The following is a 14668-nucleotide window of genomic DNA, read 5'->3' as shown; positions in this document are numbered from 1 at the left end:
TGAGAGAGATCAACACGAAATTTACCTAACAGGTAGCAAAAAGAGGTAGCAGTACCTCGTGGGTACCTGAGGTTACTTCAGCCTCAGATGGAACTACGAAAGTGCCTGTAGTAATAGAAAAGAAAACCCCAATCGGGCTGAAGATTCATATCTTGTTGACAAAGCTTGGTTAAAATTATTTAAAAACAAAATTACACATATTACGGCCGATTTCATAAAGAAACATAAAGGTTACTTTAACTTTAAATGATACTTTAATAAATATTTTTGATTTCAGAGTTAAAGTGTCGATTTCTTTACTTCAACTCGCTAAAGTGTCATTTAACTACAACATAATCTCAATTTTTATAATTGTTATTTGTTGTGCTACTCGCTACGTTTGCTAGTTTTGTGTTCGTTTAGCCATTGATCATAATAATATGAATAATTTTGAAACGTCTAAAGTTCATCTGATGAAGAATTTATTTATACTAGAAGACCAAAAGTGTATAGGAAAAGAACAGACTGCTTCGAAAAATATAATGAGCTTGACTTTTACCAACGTTTTTGCTTAAAAAAAACGAACTGTTTTGTATCTACTAGGTGAAATATAAGAGCAAATTGAGTTACCTGCTAATAACTAGATAACTCGAAATGTAGTAGAGCGTCAATACGGTTTATGGATAAGACGATTTCCCGTTTTGAGGTTTGGCATGAGACTAAAATTAGAAACCACAATGGCAGTAATAGTCGCAACTGCAGTTCTTCATAACATTGCCATTGATATGAACGATAACTTTACTGAAGAAGATGAAATAGAGGAAGACAATGATGATGTATTACCCCCATGGAAAATAATCCAAATTTAGCAGAAAATATAAGGAATTTAATAATTAATGAACATTTTGCTAGATTATAAATACTAATAATAATTAAAAATCAGTTTTACGAAACATTTTATTGTTTTTCTTTTAATTTTATTTCTAAATCCAATAAAATCATTTTTTTAAATGTTCTTCTTCTCTCTCCCTTCTCCTTGATGTCTCCTTCCCCTCTGCTTCTACCGTTTTTTCAAGAAGCTCCTTTTTTTTCATAATAATCTTCTTTTGTAAGATCCTATAATATCACAAACAATTAATATTTAATTTTATTCAACCATTAACCAAATTTTAGTTTGGTAACTGTTAAAACAAAATGATTTGATTATAAACAAATGTAATTACATTTATGATATCTCTATCCAAGCTGTTATTCAAACCCACCACCATTTTCATATTTATTATATTTAGGGTTGCTTTTGTAACAGGATCTAAATCAATTTTTAGTGCGGGACCACCCCCTGTTCCCGTCATATATGATTTTTGTTTCGCCATATCGAAATGTCAAAAATATTTGGAGGTTTATCAGAAACATCATTATCGCGGCTTCTTTTCGCAGGTATCTCACAGTGCAAATCGGAGATTTCTCGCCGTCTAACCTAACCTACCTAACAGGTAGCAAGTAGAGGTAGCAGTACCTCGTGGGTACCTGAGGTTACTGCAACCTCAGATGGAACTACGGAAGTGCCTGTAGTAATAGAAAAGAAAACCCCAATCGAGCTGAAGATTCATATCTTGTTAGCTCTCAGTTCAATTTGTATATGAGTTACCTTCAATTGAAAATTGTTATAGTATAAAATTAACCATCCTAAAAATAACCATTCAACTATGATCAGCTCAAAACTCCTTTATTGAATAAATCCATCCCGAAGGACCAAACTGATTTCCAATTCCATTTCTCTTCGTCCATCTTCCATCTCAATGGTGTACCTGCATTTACATATATTTGATGTATATGCACGTTCAGATTCGACCTCAGATGTTCTTGTCGGATGTTTTCAGCGTTATGCAATACCCGCGAAAAATTACAATTCAACGGATACAATGGAAAGCGGAGATGGCAAAAAACGTCAGACTTCGTGAAGAGTGGAAACTATTTTTCTTTTGTCTGCTCCGATGCACAGATAAAGTATTCGGAATCGTGCCGGAGACTACCCTGATAGGGTATCCGTAGAGACGCTCTAAAAAAAGTCTATATGAGAATTCTGTCCTTGAAATCCATCGAATTCGTAATCCAATAAGGTAGGCATCGATAGTGAATACGGGCTTCCTGTCATACATTAAAGGGCATAGATTGCGGGATAATTCGATTTATGATTTGCGAAACGACAAAAGACAATTCTGTTTGCACTATTTCGAATATCCTGGCAGCGACAACCATGAAAGAGCTAGGATATGTGTGCAACGAATAGATATTCACATTGAAAATGCAATTAGTAATCGAAAAGTCGCATAGTATCGACTTGTCGGTGTTGAAATGGAAGGGTTTTCTCCTCACCTCACTCTCGTCGCAGATAATGATTTTCTCACATATCTATATAACACATTAAATAACGAAAAACGGGGAGGACCTGAATTAAACGTGAGTAAGCAATTGAGAAGAATATCAATCGGATCAAAGTGATAATGGATGGGTAATATATTCTTCTCAAGGCGACGAAAAGAGACGCTGCACCAAATCTTTTGCTACCAGAATTTAATTAAAATTAATAGAAAAGTTAGTAGATATTAAATAATCATAATAAAAAATAATACTAGAAAGAAGTTATAAATAATACTAACCTGTATAAGCCAATTACAACCAAGAAACTCATCAAGAAATTTATCACTCGTAGAATTTCCAGCAGACTAGAGGAGAATCCAGTGGAGATTCGATTTTCACTGCACGAAACACACAGAAGGAAAACCTCTTTCCATATCGAATAAAAAAAATTGCATATATAAATAATTTCTCCAAGAGGAAACACTGAGCAGTTGAACAAAAATTAAATTATTGAATTTCCATCGAACATAAAACTACGAAGTGTCCAGGATAGATGAACTGACATTTCATAAACTGATAGTGCGTTCCAAAATTCACATTACATAGTTCGGTGTAGCATAGAACATTATCTAGAGTAATTTGTTGTTCTCAATAGTTAATTTATATTTAGAATTTAGATTTTATTATATTGAACTGTTTCATTTTTCTATTGTCAGTTGCAGTGACGGCTCGTGCATTGGAGAACAGGGGAGGCTAAAGTCATAAAGAGTATATACACACAGAAAAGCCCGACGGAGGCGCGAAATTAATACTATAAAGTTAGAGCATGGGCATGACAATGCGTAAAAAGTGCATGAGGAGCTATGGACTTTATTTTAGTTTGTAAACCGTTTAAATAGCCGGCCATGACCGCAGCCCCATCATAAGTTTGCCTAAAATTATAGGTGTCACACGTACGAATTGAAAAATTAAACAAATCGTCAGCTGTGCGCCCAGATGAAACATCATGAAAACCCATAAAACGTTCTACCACATTACCATCTTTGGCATATCTAAAAACGATTGAAAGTTGTGATGTACAGGTAATATAGGTAGTTTCATTAATTTCCCATGCAAAAAAAGAAACACTTTCAATCTCCGTGCTTATATTTTCCTTAATAATGCCACACTGTCTATGAGCTCATTTTGGATGGTTTTTGAGGTGCCCGAAAAAACGCTACCGTTTGAAAAAGTGCCAAATTGTGAATCATATTTGCCCCATAACATTAAAAGTTCCTTGTTATTGCCGCGATTAATCGAATCTTCGGTTTCATCGTGTCCACGAAAAGCTAATTCTTGGGAACCCAAATAAATCGTAATATCGATAAGTCTTTTCAAACTCGACCGCAATTATGTCCTCTTTTTGAGCTGTATCTAAAGCTGTTGCTATATTTTGTTTGCTAAACAATTAATTTACAAGACGAAAATATATGCTCCTTAGATTTAAAATGTCTTTCTGTAGAACGAGGTAAATTTTTTAAATCGGAGTATCCTATCCACGTTTGGTATTCGTTTTGTACGGAAAATAAAACACAGGGCCAACAAAAAAGTTTTTCTCCTTTAATGGAGCCTGTTAACCAATCGAATTTATCGTACCAACTAATATTAAATCCTCGATTTAGTCGATTATCTGACGTTTTAATTGAAATCAAATTTGGTTGAGGCCTTCCCAGAGTTTTAATAATGTCAAATTTATTATCATATCATCATATTATCATTGGTCAGCAATCAATCGACTATATCGTCAGAGTTTTTAATATCGTCCAACTTATCCATAATAAATAAAAAATAAAACTTACCGAAAAGTGAAAACCTGAAAACACCTTGGAATTGAAAGAAAACACTTCAAAAACACATTAAAAATATTACCAAAAAGCACTGCTATAATACAATACTGCCTGTTTCATACACAAAAAACAAATGTTATCAAGAAACACTAAAATAATTCACCGAAATATTTTTCAGTCCCAATCCGTCACGGCATCCCATCCGAATAATTAAATAAAAAACAAACGCAAGCGTACACTAACGGAGACCAACTGGAGGCTAGCCTCCTCTAGCGCTATAATTTCTGCAACTTAAATTACAAATCGGGACGTATGTCGCTGGTTGGATCGGTCTCATGGAGCCTGTGTTTTTTGAAGCGGTCGGAGGCTTGACTCCCCTGCAACGTATGGCATTTATTATTTCGGGTTGATGGTTTATTCGTTCATGGGCGGTGATTTTGAGTTGCAGAATACAGTGTGGTACGTGCTACGTAGTGAGTGATAGTGTTTTTGAATAGGTTCAAATTTTATGGGGAGGCTAAGCCTCCCTTGCATCCTCTGGCAAGCCGCCGCTGGTCAGTTGTGTCTTTCCAAAATTTATTTACAGGTACACCTGCAATTCAGATTGATTTTGGGTAATATTTGTGTTTGAGCCTGAATCCACCTGAGGTGTTGAGAAAAATCTCTATACATTTCATCAAATAAAAATAATCCACTCTTTACATTTTATAATAAAATATGCACAACTTATTCACTCGCACCAATGTATTGTATACTCTTCAGCTTGTATTAAAGTTTTTTCTTTTTTCTTGGTCAGCTTAAATACAAAAACGGCAAACGTAATCTTTCAAAAAACTGTAGATCTGTTACTTCACTTGATAAGTAGAATTAGATCCGTATCCAAAAAAACACTTCAATGTGATATTTACACAATTTACAAAATCGCGGCACATGTTTCGATATACAATACCATCTCCAGACGTTACAATAGGTGCCTGAAGATGCTAGTGTTCAGCGAAACACGTGTCGCGGTTCTGTGAATACGAAAAGAGGAAGATTAAAACTGAGGAAGATTTTAATCTTCCTCTTTGAAGATGATCACTTGGTGATCGAAACACGAGTCGAGGTGTTAAAAATAACGATTTGGTGTTAGGAAAAAACTCCAGTAATATTTAAACATATTGACCTAAAAGAAGGCTATGTTGAAAAATAAAACGCTCATTCGCCGAAGAAAAAAAACCTATACGAATAGTCACTGACTCATCAAACAGCCCTCGTAGGCAGAAGCATCAAAAATCAAACTCTACACTTATTTGACTTTTACGAAAATAGCCAATGAAATCTAATCGTTTCGCCCAGTGGCGGTACATAGAGAAGATCAGCGGCGTAACATATCAAGAGAGAACTAACTATATCACAGTTCCATTTACTTACCTCTTGCCAGTTATTTTTTGCAATATAAAATCAATAAAATAAAATCAATCAATCAGAACTGAAAACAACAAACACAATCAGAAATTTGGGAATCACTCTTGACCCAAAAATGTCATTTAAATCCCATATTGCGAATATTACTTTAAAAGCACTAAAAATGTTAGTTTTCATTCTTAGATCTGCCAATGAATTATCTCTCACTTCAATAAAAATCATATATTGTTCAATTGTTAGATCAATAATCGAATACAGTCCCACAATTTGGTGCCCTCAATATCATGTGGATATTGATATGCTTGAAAGTGTTCAAAATAAGTTTTTAAGGTACTCTGCATATAAACTGGCATATCATATTGATTAATATAACTATAAAACTATATTGGACATTCTTAACTTGAATACTCTGGCTCATAGAAGATTAGAATCAGATCTTTCACTAATTCATAAAATAATCAATGGTAGCATCAATTTCCCGGAACTTGTCGAACTTTAAATGTGAATCCAAGGAGAACAAGAAATTCGGAAATCTTCAAAGTACCCTTTTGCCGCACCAACTATGGCCGGAATGAATATGTAGGTAGAATTTTGAGACTTGCAAATACATACAATGTAGATTTAGAATTTTTTTATTCTTCTTTGGAAACATTTAAAAAGACTGGGAAAATATTGTAATTCATTAACTTATTTTTACGTTTTTTTTCTATATTATACAGTGCTAGTCAAAAGTCCCCTCCCCCCCTCGTATCTTTTGAACGGGTATACTTATAATAATGAAATTTGGAGTGTGGAAATAAACGGATGTAGGCTTCCTAACTGGTCAGAACAGGTGACGCAATAGTCATAAATGACGTCACAAGGCCACTGTGACCAAAAATTTTAAACGGGAACTTATGGCAAGTGACAGCTCGTTTGAAAGGTATTGAAAATACCTATTCAGTCATACCAATTTTGTTTGGGTTTCGGCTGATTTTGATTGATAAATTGAAGAAATACGAAAATTATAGTTTCGCATTTAATTAATAAAGATTTAAGAACCAGTTCTTATAATAAGTGTTCAAAATGTGCTCCATCTACTTCCTGGCAGTAATGCATCCTATTGCTAAACTCTTGTCGTACTCGTCCCAGTGTGTCAGCGGAAATTGCCCTACATTCTTCAACAATTCGTTGTTTCAGAATGGCAATACTGTCAGGTGCTGTAGCGTAAACCTTAGATTTCAAGTACCCCCATAGAAAAAAATCTAATGGTGTAAGGTCCGGTGACCGAGCTGGCCATTCGATCGAACCTCGTCGTCCAATCCATCTACCACGATATTCTTCATCTAGGTAACGTCTTACTGCACCGTAATAGTGTGCAGGAGCACCATCTTGTTGAAACGTTATTTCCAAGTTGTCGAATTCATCTGGATTATCTTCTAGAATTTCAAGAATTAACGCCTCAATATCAGTTTGTAACATCTCCAGATACAATTCACCGGTTAAGTTGGCATTGAGAAAAAGAGGCCCAACTATGTGGTTTCCCAAAATACCTGCCCAAACATTTACTTTTTCTGGAAATTGAGTATGTTTTTCACGAAAGATGTGAGGATTTGTGTCACTCCAATACCTCACATTTTGAGTGTTAACATTTCCATTGAGAAAGAAAGTACTTTCGTCACTAAAACAAATTGTCTGTATGTAGCCTGGTTGTTGGTTCATTTTATCGGACATAGTTTCACAGAATTCTAGTCTTCGGTCGGGGTCCTCATCTGAAAGTTGGTGCACCATTTTTAATTTGTATGGATGAAATTTGTTTTAAGCCAACACCCTATGTACTGTCCTTTGACTGACTGTGGAAGAAGTAGGGTTCACTACCATTTCTCCAAGTATGTAAATTTTTTTGTCATCACTAATTGTTGGTCGACCAGATCGTTTGGCATCTTGAACACTACCTGATGCTTCAAACTTCCGAAGAAGCTCCCTCAAATAAACCCTCGATATAGGGCGATCGGGGTACCTCTCATTAAACAGTCTTTCCGCTGCATGGAAATTGTTTCTACATTCACCAATTATTAAGATAGCTGCTACTTTGTCGGCTACAGTACGTACCATTTTGCCTATGTAAACACTTAAACGTCTCGTTAAACAATAGCTTAGGTAAATTTTCAAGGTATAAACACTTTTGACAAGTAGATAATTCAAACACGTCAACCTTTTTGACAATGAACCAGAGGCGTACTTTAAAATCTTTATTAATTAAATGCGAAACAATAATTTTCGTATTTCTTCAATTTATCAATCAAAATCAGCCGAAACCCAAACAAAATTGGTATGACTGAATAGGTATTTTCAATACCTTTCAAACGAGTTGTCACTTGCCATAGGGTCCCATTTAAAATTTTTGGTCACAGTGGCCTTGTGACGTCATTTATGACTATTGCGTCACCTGTTATGACCAGTTAAGAAGCCTACATCCGTTTATTTCCACCCTCCAAATTTCATTATTATAAGTATACCCGTTCCAAAGATCCAAAGATACGAGGGGGGAGGGGACTTTTGACTAGCACTATATATATATATATATATATATATATATATATATATATATATATATATATATATATATGTATATATATGTATATATATATATATATATATATATATATATATATATATATATATATATATATATATATATATATTCCTTAAACGTAGCTTAGTTTACTGTTAAATACATATGTGTGAACTTGTTAATTATTTTGTAAGAAATGGGCATTGCCGTAAATAATTGAATAAATAAATGTGTCATTTAATTACGAAAATTTGGCATGATTCGAACTGAGCAATATACATTTTTTTCCAGGAACAAGCCTTAGATGCCAAACAACAGGCAGCGTCCCCGGAGGATACGGAGGATCTGTCGCCTTTGCCGGCGCACGCGCAGCAACCGGTCAGACGCAGGGGCGGCATCTCCGCAGAACCGGTCTCCGAGGAAGACGCCACCAGCTACGTGAAGAAGGTCGTCCCGAAGGATTACAAGACGATGGCGGCCCTCTCGAAGGCCATCGCCAAAAACGTGCTCTTCTCGCATCTGGACGAGAACGAGCGGTCGGACATATTCGACGCCATGTTTCCTGTCAACTGTCTTCCTGGCGAGGCCATCATCCAACAAGGCGACGAGGGGGATAATTTTTACGTTATCGATCAAGGGGAAGTGGAGGTATGTTTTTATTTCAACTTGATCTGCGTTTAGTGAAAATGATTTCTATGTTACGTTTACCATCTACGCACTTGTTCGACAGTCAAATATCTATGAAGGGTTTACAGATTCATGACGTAGAATACTTTCATTTTCAAGAGGACATAATCCTATCGTTTTTTTTTAATTTGAACTTCGTCCAGCAATAGAATTTCAAACATTTCACTGGATAATAGGTTTGTGACAAATTTTGTCAAACTGACAAAAACATCAATCAACGATTCAACTTTATCAACAATAAAGCAGTTGATGTGGATAGTCAACTTTTCTTTCGATTCGATGAATATGGTTCATTCTGTTTCGGAGAAAGTGGAAAAGTAACGCAGCTTTGTTTAATGAGAGGCTAACAGATAGACACGTACGTGGATTCTTTAAAATTTCAGAAATATTTCTGTAATTTTTTATATCGTTTTTATTACCCGATTTCAATAAGGAGATGATTTTTCCAAACATTCGGAAAGGAACCCTGGTTAAATCAGTTTCGAAATATTATTTTCAGTGGCACAAAAAGGAAAGTGAAACAGTTGAATAACAAGACAGGTGGGATTCCATCTGGACCAGCACTTTTATGAACAGCATGTTAAGCCTAGAGTTCGAAATATTTTTTTTATTCAAGTAATTGAACACATACAAACTCGTTTTTTTTTCAAATTTAATGAGTAGACATTTCCGTTTACTAATAGAATAGATTAACAATGATTGTTTTTTGTCGGGATATATATTTTTATACGTTTAACTTTCCTCTTGGAACTAGCTATAATAATATTAGTAATGATGTTTTTTCACCATTTTTTATACACTTGTCATATAAGATTGTATGCAACTTATCATATTTCGTGAAAACCCGAGCATTGGCAGTTTTTTGATGAGAAATTCGGCGCACACTGTATCAAACGCTTTTGATAAGTCGAAAAATAGTGAGATCACATAATTTTTTTATCTATCTCTGTGTGAATATAATTCAGAAGGTGATAGGAAGCTGTCCCTATAGATTTTTTTTTTCTGAAACCATGCTGAGACATACATAGCAGCCTACTTGTTTCCAAATAATCCATAACCCTAAGTACTACAACTTTTTCAAATAATTTTGATATCGAGCAAATCAAAGATATTTACCTATAAAAAAACATTCATACCTGTGTTTAATAACTAGGTCAACTAATTATCTCACAATAAAGTGTGAATGTGATGAATATCTACGATAATGTATTTTGAAAAACAAGTATCGGCCAACTCTATCTTATATTTTAAAGTTAATAAATATAACAGTCTATTTAATAAATATAATAAAATATATTTGAGAAATACAAAACAAAGTAACCTTCACAAGAAACAGAACACACTACGCCTATGCAGATAAGGACGCTTGATAATGAAGAAACCGAAAGACTAGTTATGGCATTTTAAGGACGCAAATATAATAGACCTGCGAAGTGTTGATCAGTTTACCGATGTTTCAAAGTATTCAACGAACTGGTTCACCTATTCGCTCGTACATCCTATCGATATGCAGAAGCTATCTTGTTACGGGGACAAATTTCATGGAATCATCTTACTTTTCAATTATTTACACTGGCGATGCATAGACAATAAAAATGGCCCAGGTAAGAATTTAGTTCTAACATTTAACATTGTTGCCGTTAGCTCTCAATTTGTATATGAGTTACCTTCAATTGAAAATTGTTATAGTATATAGTTGTCTCTTTCTGAGGGATTTCCTTTTTCAAATGCAGGTATAACGAATGTTTTTTTCAGAACTTCTGGAAAGTATTCTTGAATGAGAGATTGATTCAAAGGTACAATAAAAAAAAGTATTATCTTCTTAATTGATAGTTCATCAAAGGCTGCGGTTTTTCATTTCTGATAGGGCATTTTTTATCTCATATTCTTTAACCGGATAGGATTGGAAATGTTCAATAATGGTTATATTTTCAGTAACAGTACAGGGTAAAGACAAGTTTTGCCCGAAGTGATTAGATACGGAATTTTCAGCTGTATTTGAGAAATATTCAACAAATAGTTCAGTTACTTCATCTGAGTCATTTGTAGACCCATCATCATGTTCAAGAGTTATTGTTTTTTTTTCTAGTTGTTTGTGCTTCTTCCTAATTCTTTATTTATAATCTTCCAAGTCTCTCTAGTTTTGTTTTCTGACTGATTGATTTTAGACTTAGTTGATTATATTGTTGAAACACTTCTTACTTTTGGGAAGAGGAAAATACCCCGTTTCCTTTCGTGTATGAAATTCATTTTTTATGCACAACAAACACGTTGTTGTTCATTATCATAATTGAATTGTTCTTTTACTTTTCAGGTTTATGTAAATAATGAGTTGGTGACGACAATAGGCGAAGGTGGTAGTTTTGGGGAACTGGCCCTCATTTACGGTACTCCCAGGGCGGCCACCGTGAAAGCCAAAACGGACGTCAAGTTGTGGGGGATCGATCGGGATTCTTACAGAAGGATTCTTATGGGTTCCACTATAAGAAAAAGAAAAATGTACGAAGAGTTTCTTTCCAGGGTGTCGATATTGGAGAATCTCGATAAATGGGAACGTCTTACGGTGAGTTTTCAATTCAAGATATGCAAAGAATTGGAGAAGAAGAGATTGGAGTTTGCCATTTCCAATTCTGAATTCCATAACAAAAATCTCCAATTAATTGAGAAATACCTATTAAAAAGTAATTTTCTTGAAGCCCTTATTAGAAAAATAATTGAAAAAAGAAGTTTCTCCGCCCAAAATACAGGGTTGAAACCCAAATATCACAACGAAGGCCGTTTTTCACCTGGTCTTAATTGGCGAAGGTTGTACCGGTTAGAAAGTTATGGAAGTGCTTGAAAAGATGGCAGTCAGTTGGCCAGAGGTCTGGAAAGTAAGGTGGATGAGGAAGAACTTTGATGCTCGATTCGTTTGATTTTTGGACTGTAATTTGTGAAAGGTGTGGGCGGGCGTTATCGTGGAGCAAGATCGGACCTATTCCGTTGACCAGTGTCAACTGACTCTGTTTTGTCCGGTTAGAGACAGTTAATTACACCAGCCGCTGACTACCATACAGTAACCATGATCTATTTTGGTAAGTTTTCGCCTTTGTGAAGTGCCTGGGTGGCTCATCGGTGTCCAACCAGTGTTTTGAACGTCTCCTGTTGTGGTAGAGGATCCAAAAAACGGTCGTTTTGCTTGTGAAAAAAAAAGAACGGACATCAAAACGTGGCAATTTCTATCGATCGTTCAAATCGTGTTGCACCCACTTTTCGAGCTTTTTGACCTTTCCAATACGTTTTAAATCATCAAAAGTCGTATGGTGACGCCCAGTTCTTTTGCCATCCCAGGCATCGTTTGTGATGGGTCCAGGGTCCTCAAATCCTTGCTCTGGATTATTGTAGATCATCCACTTAAGGGCTCATCTTCGAGGCTAATATCTCCAGAACAAAAGTCCACAAGCCAACATCGAACAGTGCATTCATTAACACTATCAATGCCAAATGCAGCGCTTTGATTCAATTTGAATTCGTAGAGAAAATTGTAATTGTAATAAACCTAATTTATACAGTAAAAAATTCTGTCGATCTTCTGCGAAATGAAACCAGTCTATAATTGTAGCTACTTTTAAGCAGAATAGCCCTGCAGAATTGTGCAAAAGTGTTTTTGAAGAAACATCCGTATCTGTAGAGTAGGAGGGTGAGTGTAAACTCACAGCACTTAGGCCACATGTGACCCATTGGACATCCTCCCGAGGAGTTGTCCTCCTAGGTCATCGTCCATCCTGTCCTTTCCAGGAAGGTAAACAGGTCACTAGAAGACATCTTCCTTATATTGGCAGGTGTAGGCCAAGACTCGCCGAACACACACTCTCTTTGGCAACCTTGAAGTGTCTCACGGTGGCCCCCCCTAGGTTTTGGAGTGCAGCGATATTACTGTCGTTGCGCGGATTCTTACACCTTTTTGGGGTTCCCTCCGTGAAGGTGCACACGTGAAGGAGCTTTTCTGCATAGGCAGCCGGTTCCTTGCCTCTATTCAAGCCGGAGCTCTTGGCGCCAGCTGCAGGCAGTGCCCTTGCTGTTGGAGGTGATCTACTATGATCACCCACCGCCTCAGATTGAGGTGAGCACTTCTGTCCAGCCTCGGGATTGGTTTTTGTTTTTGTGTTGTTTCATTCAAGTGTGTTCCCACGAGTAGCAAGAGTAGAGTTGGTGACCTCTGACAGAGCCCTGCATTACCAGAGATAGGCTGATTACAATTAGGTTTCGCCCAGTTCCCGAAAGGGGCCGTTCGTGACCACATATCACCCTGCGACCATTCAGCTGTCGGCACGATTGCTTATACCTTAGCTTAGGTAGGCTGGTCCACGGTGGCATGTTTTGCAAAGGCTTTTGGAGGATTTTAGTTTCCCTCACCCTACTTATTTCTGTCACTGACCAGGAGTCCGGCGACCTCGTCCGTAAAACCACATTGGCTTCCCGAACAGGGCCTCCAGTCCCCTGACTGTTTCCCTATCCGCCACCTGGGGACGCGCCCGATAGGTAGCCTAACCCACGGAAAGAAACATGTGTGAATCCTAGTGCAAGGAATACTCTAAAATTTGAACAGTAACAATACAAGTATAAACAATTTTTTTTATTCATTTTTATTTTTTGTTCAGGTTGCCGACGCTTTGGAACCCGTCAGTTTCGAAGATGGCGAAACAATCGTACGTCAAGGAGAGCCGGGCGATGATTTTTACATAATCGTAGAAGGTACGGCGATTGTAAAACAGAACAGAATTGAAGGCGAAGAACCAACGGAAGTAGGGCGATTGGGACCAAGCGACTATTTCGGCGAAATCGCCCTTCTGCTGGACAGGCCGCGAGCTGCAACCGTCGTGGCTTGCGGACCGCTCAAATGTGTCAAACTGGACAGGGCAAGGTGAGATACGACATCATTACTAGTGTTTATGTTACAAGTAAATACATATTCTAAGCCGTTACCGCGGTTCAAGGGTACCTAAAACAGTTATCTAGCTCGAAGGACCACTAATGTTCAAGAACCTTCTAAAAGTGTATGCACGAGTCGAGTTACGAACAAGTAGTGACATTTGACCAAACTCTCCGTTAAAATGTCATTCAACAATTCCCGAACGATGCTCATGCGATGGTTTTTTTAGTCGACATTCAGCAATTTTGCAAGGAACTTCGCTGACATAAACTTCGTGCCCAAAATATCCGAAAAATTACATGGCATGCTTCTAATAAAAGTGATATACAAATGTTTGATGCAGGTAATAATAATAATAATAATATTACGTTTATTATTTACCACAAATCCACAAACAATATTAAGTTTCAATAAAAAAAAACTAGGTTAATAAAAGGTGAGAGTTCAGTTTTCTTTCAACACCAGGAAGAGAGAAACTGGTCTTCCACTCAGACCCTTACTACAAACTAAACTTAAAACTAAAATATACTTACTGACTAGTACCAGTAAACAAGAAGACGAGAGAAAAGCAAGAAAAAAAAAACAGTTAAAAATGGGGAGAGAAGATAGGAACCCAATGATTCCTTTAGGTCATGAAACTGCTAGGTTGCATGACAAGACTGTTGATAAATAAAATAAATAACGAAGGATTCAAGTTGGAACCCTGTGGAACTCCAGGCTGGACTTATGCCCTTTCACTATCACACTTTGTTTTCGATTAGATAGATATGAACTGAAAAATTTCAGCTATAAATTGGGTAACATTGCTAAGATTACTAACAGTGGATCTTTTTTTCATGAAGCCATGTTGGAACTGTGATATTTTAGGAGAAACTGATCTATAGAGATGCTTGACAATGACAGTTTCGAAAAGTTTGGCTGGTGCTGATAACACTACCACCG

General features: G+C 36.5%; 1 protein-coding gene across 4 annotated transcripts in view; it reads left to right on the top strand.

Annotated features, from left to right (window-relative positions):
- Positions 1-14668, top strand: part of Pka-R1 (Protein kinase, cAMP-dependent, regulatory subunit type 1) — a 174462-nt gene that overhangs the window by 154203 nt on the left and 5591 nt on the right. For all 4 annotated transcript variants that reach the window (XM_074176365.1, XM_074176367.1, XM_074176368.1 and 1 more), the window contains exons 2-4: positions 8419-8775; positions 11129-11377; positions 13455-13717. In XM_074176365.1, coding sequence (XP_074032466.1) covers positions 8419-8775; positions 11129-11377; positions 13455-13717 — 869 coding nt within the window. The remainder of the gene's footprint in view (positions 1-8418; positions 8776-11128; positions 11378-13454; positions 13718-14668) is intronic.

The sequence above is a fragment of the Leptinotarsa decemlineata genome, unplaced genomic scaffold (assembly GCF_025532065.1).
Source record: "Leptinotarsa decemlineata unplaced genomic scaffold, Ldec_3_MD MMD2_tig00001719_RagTag_RagTag, whole genome shotgun sequence".
In the NCBI taxonomy this organism is placed as follows: domain Eukaryota; kingdom Metazoa; phylum Arthropoda; class Insecta; order Coleoptera; family Chrysomelidae; genus Leptinotarsa; species Leptinotarsa decemlineata.
This window is presented reverse-complemented; position numbering and strand designations above follow the sequence as displayed.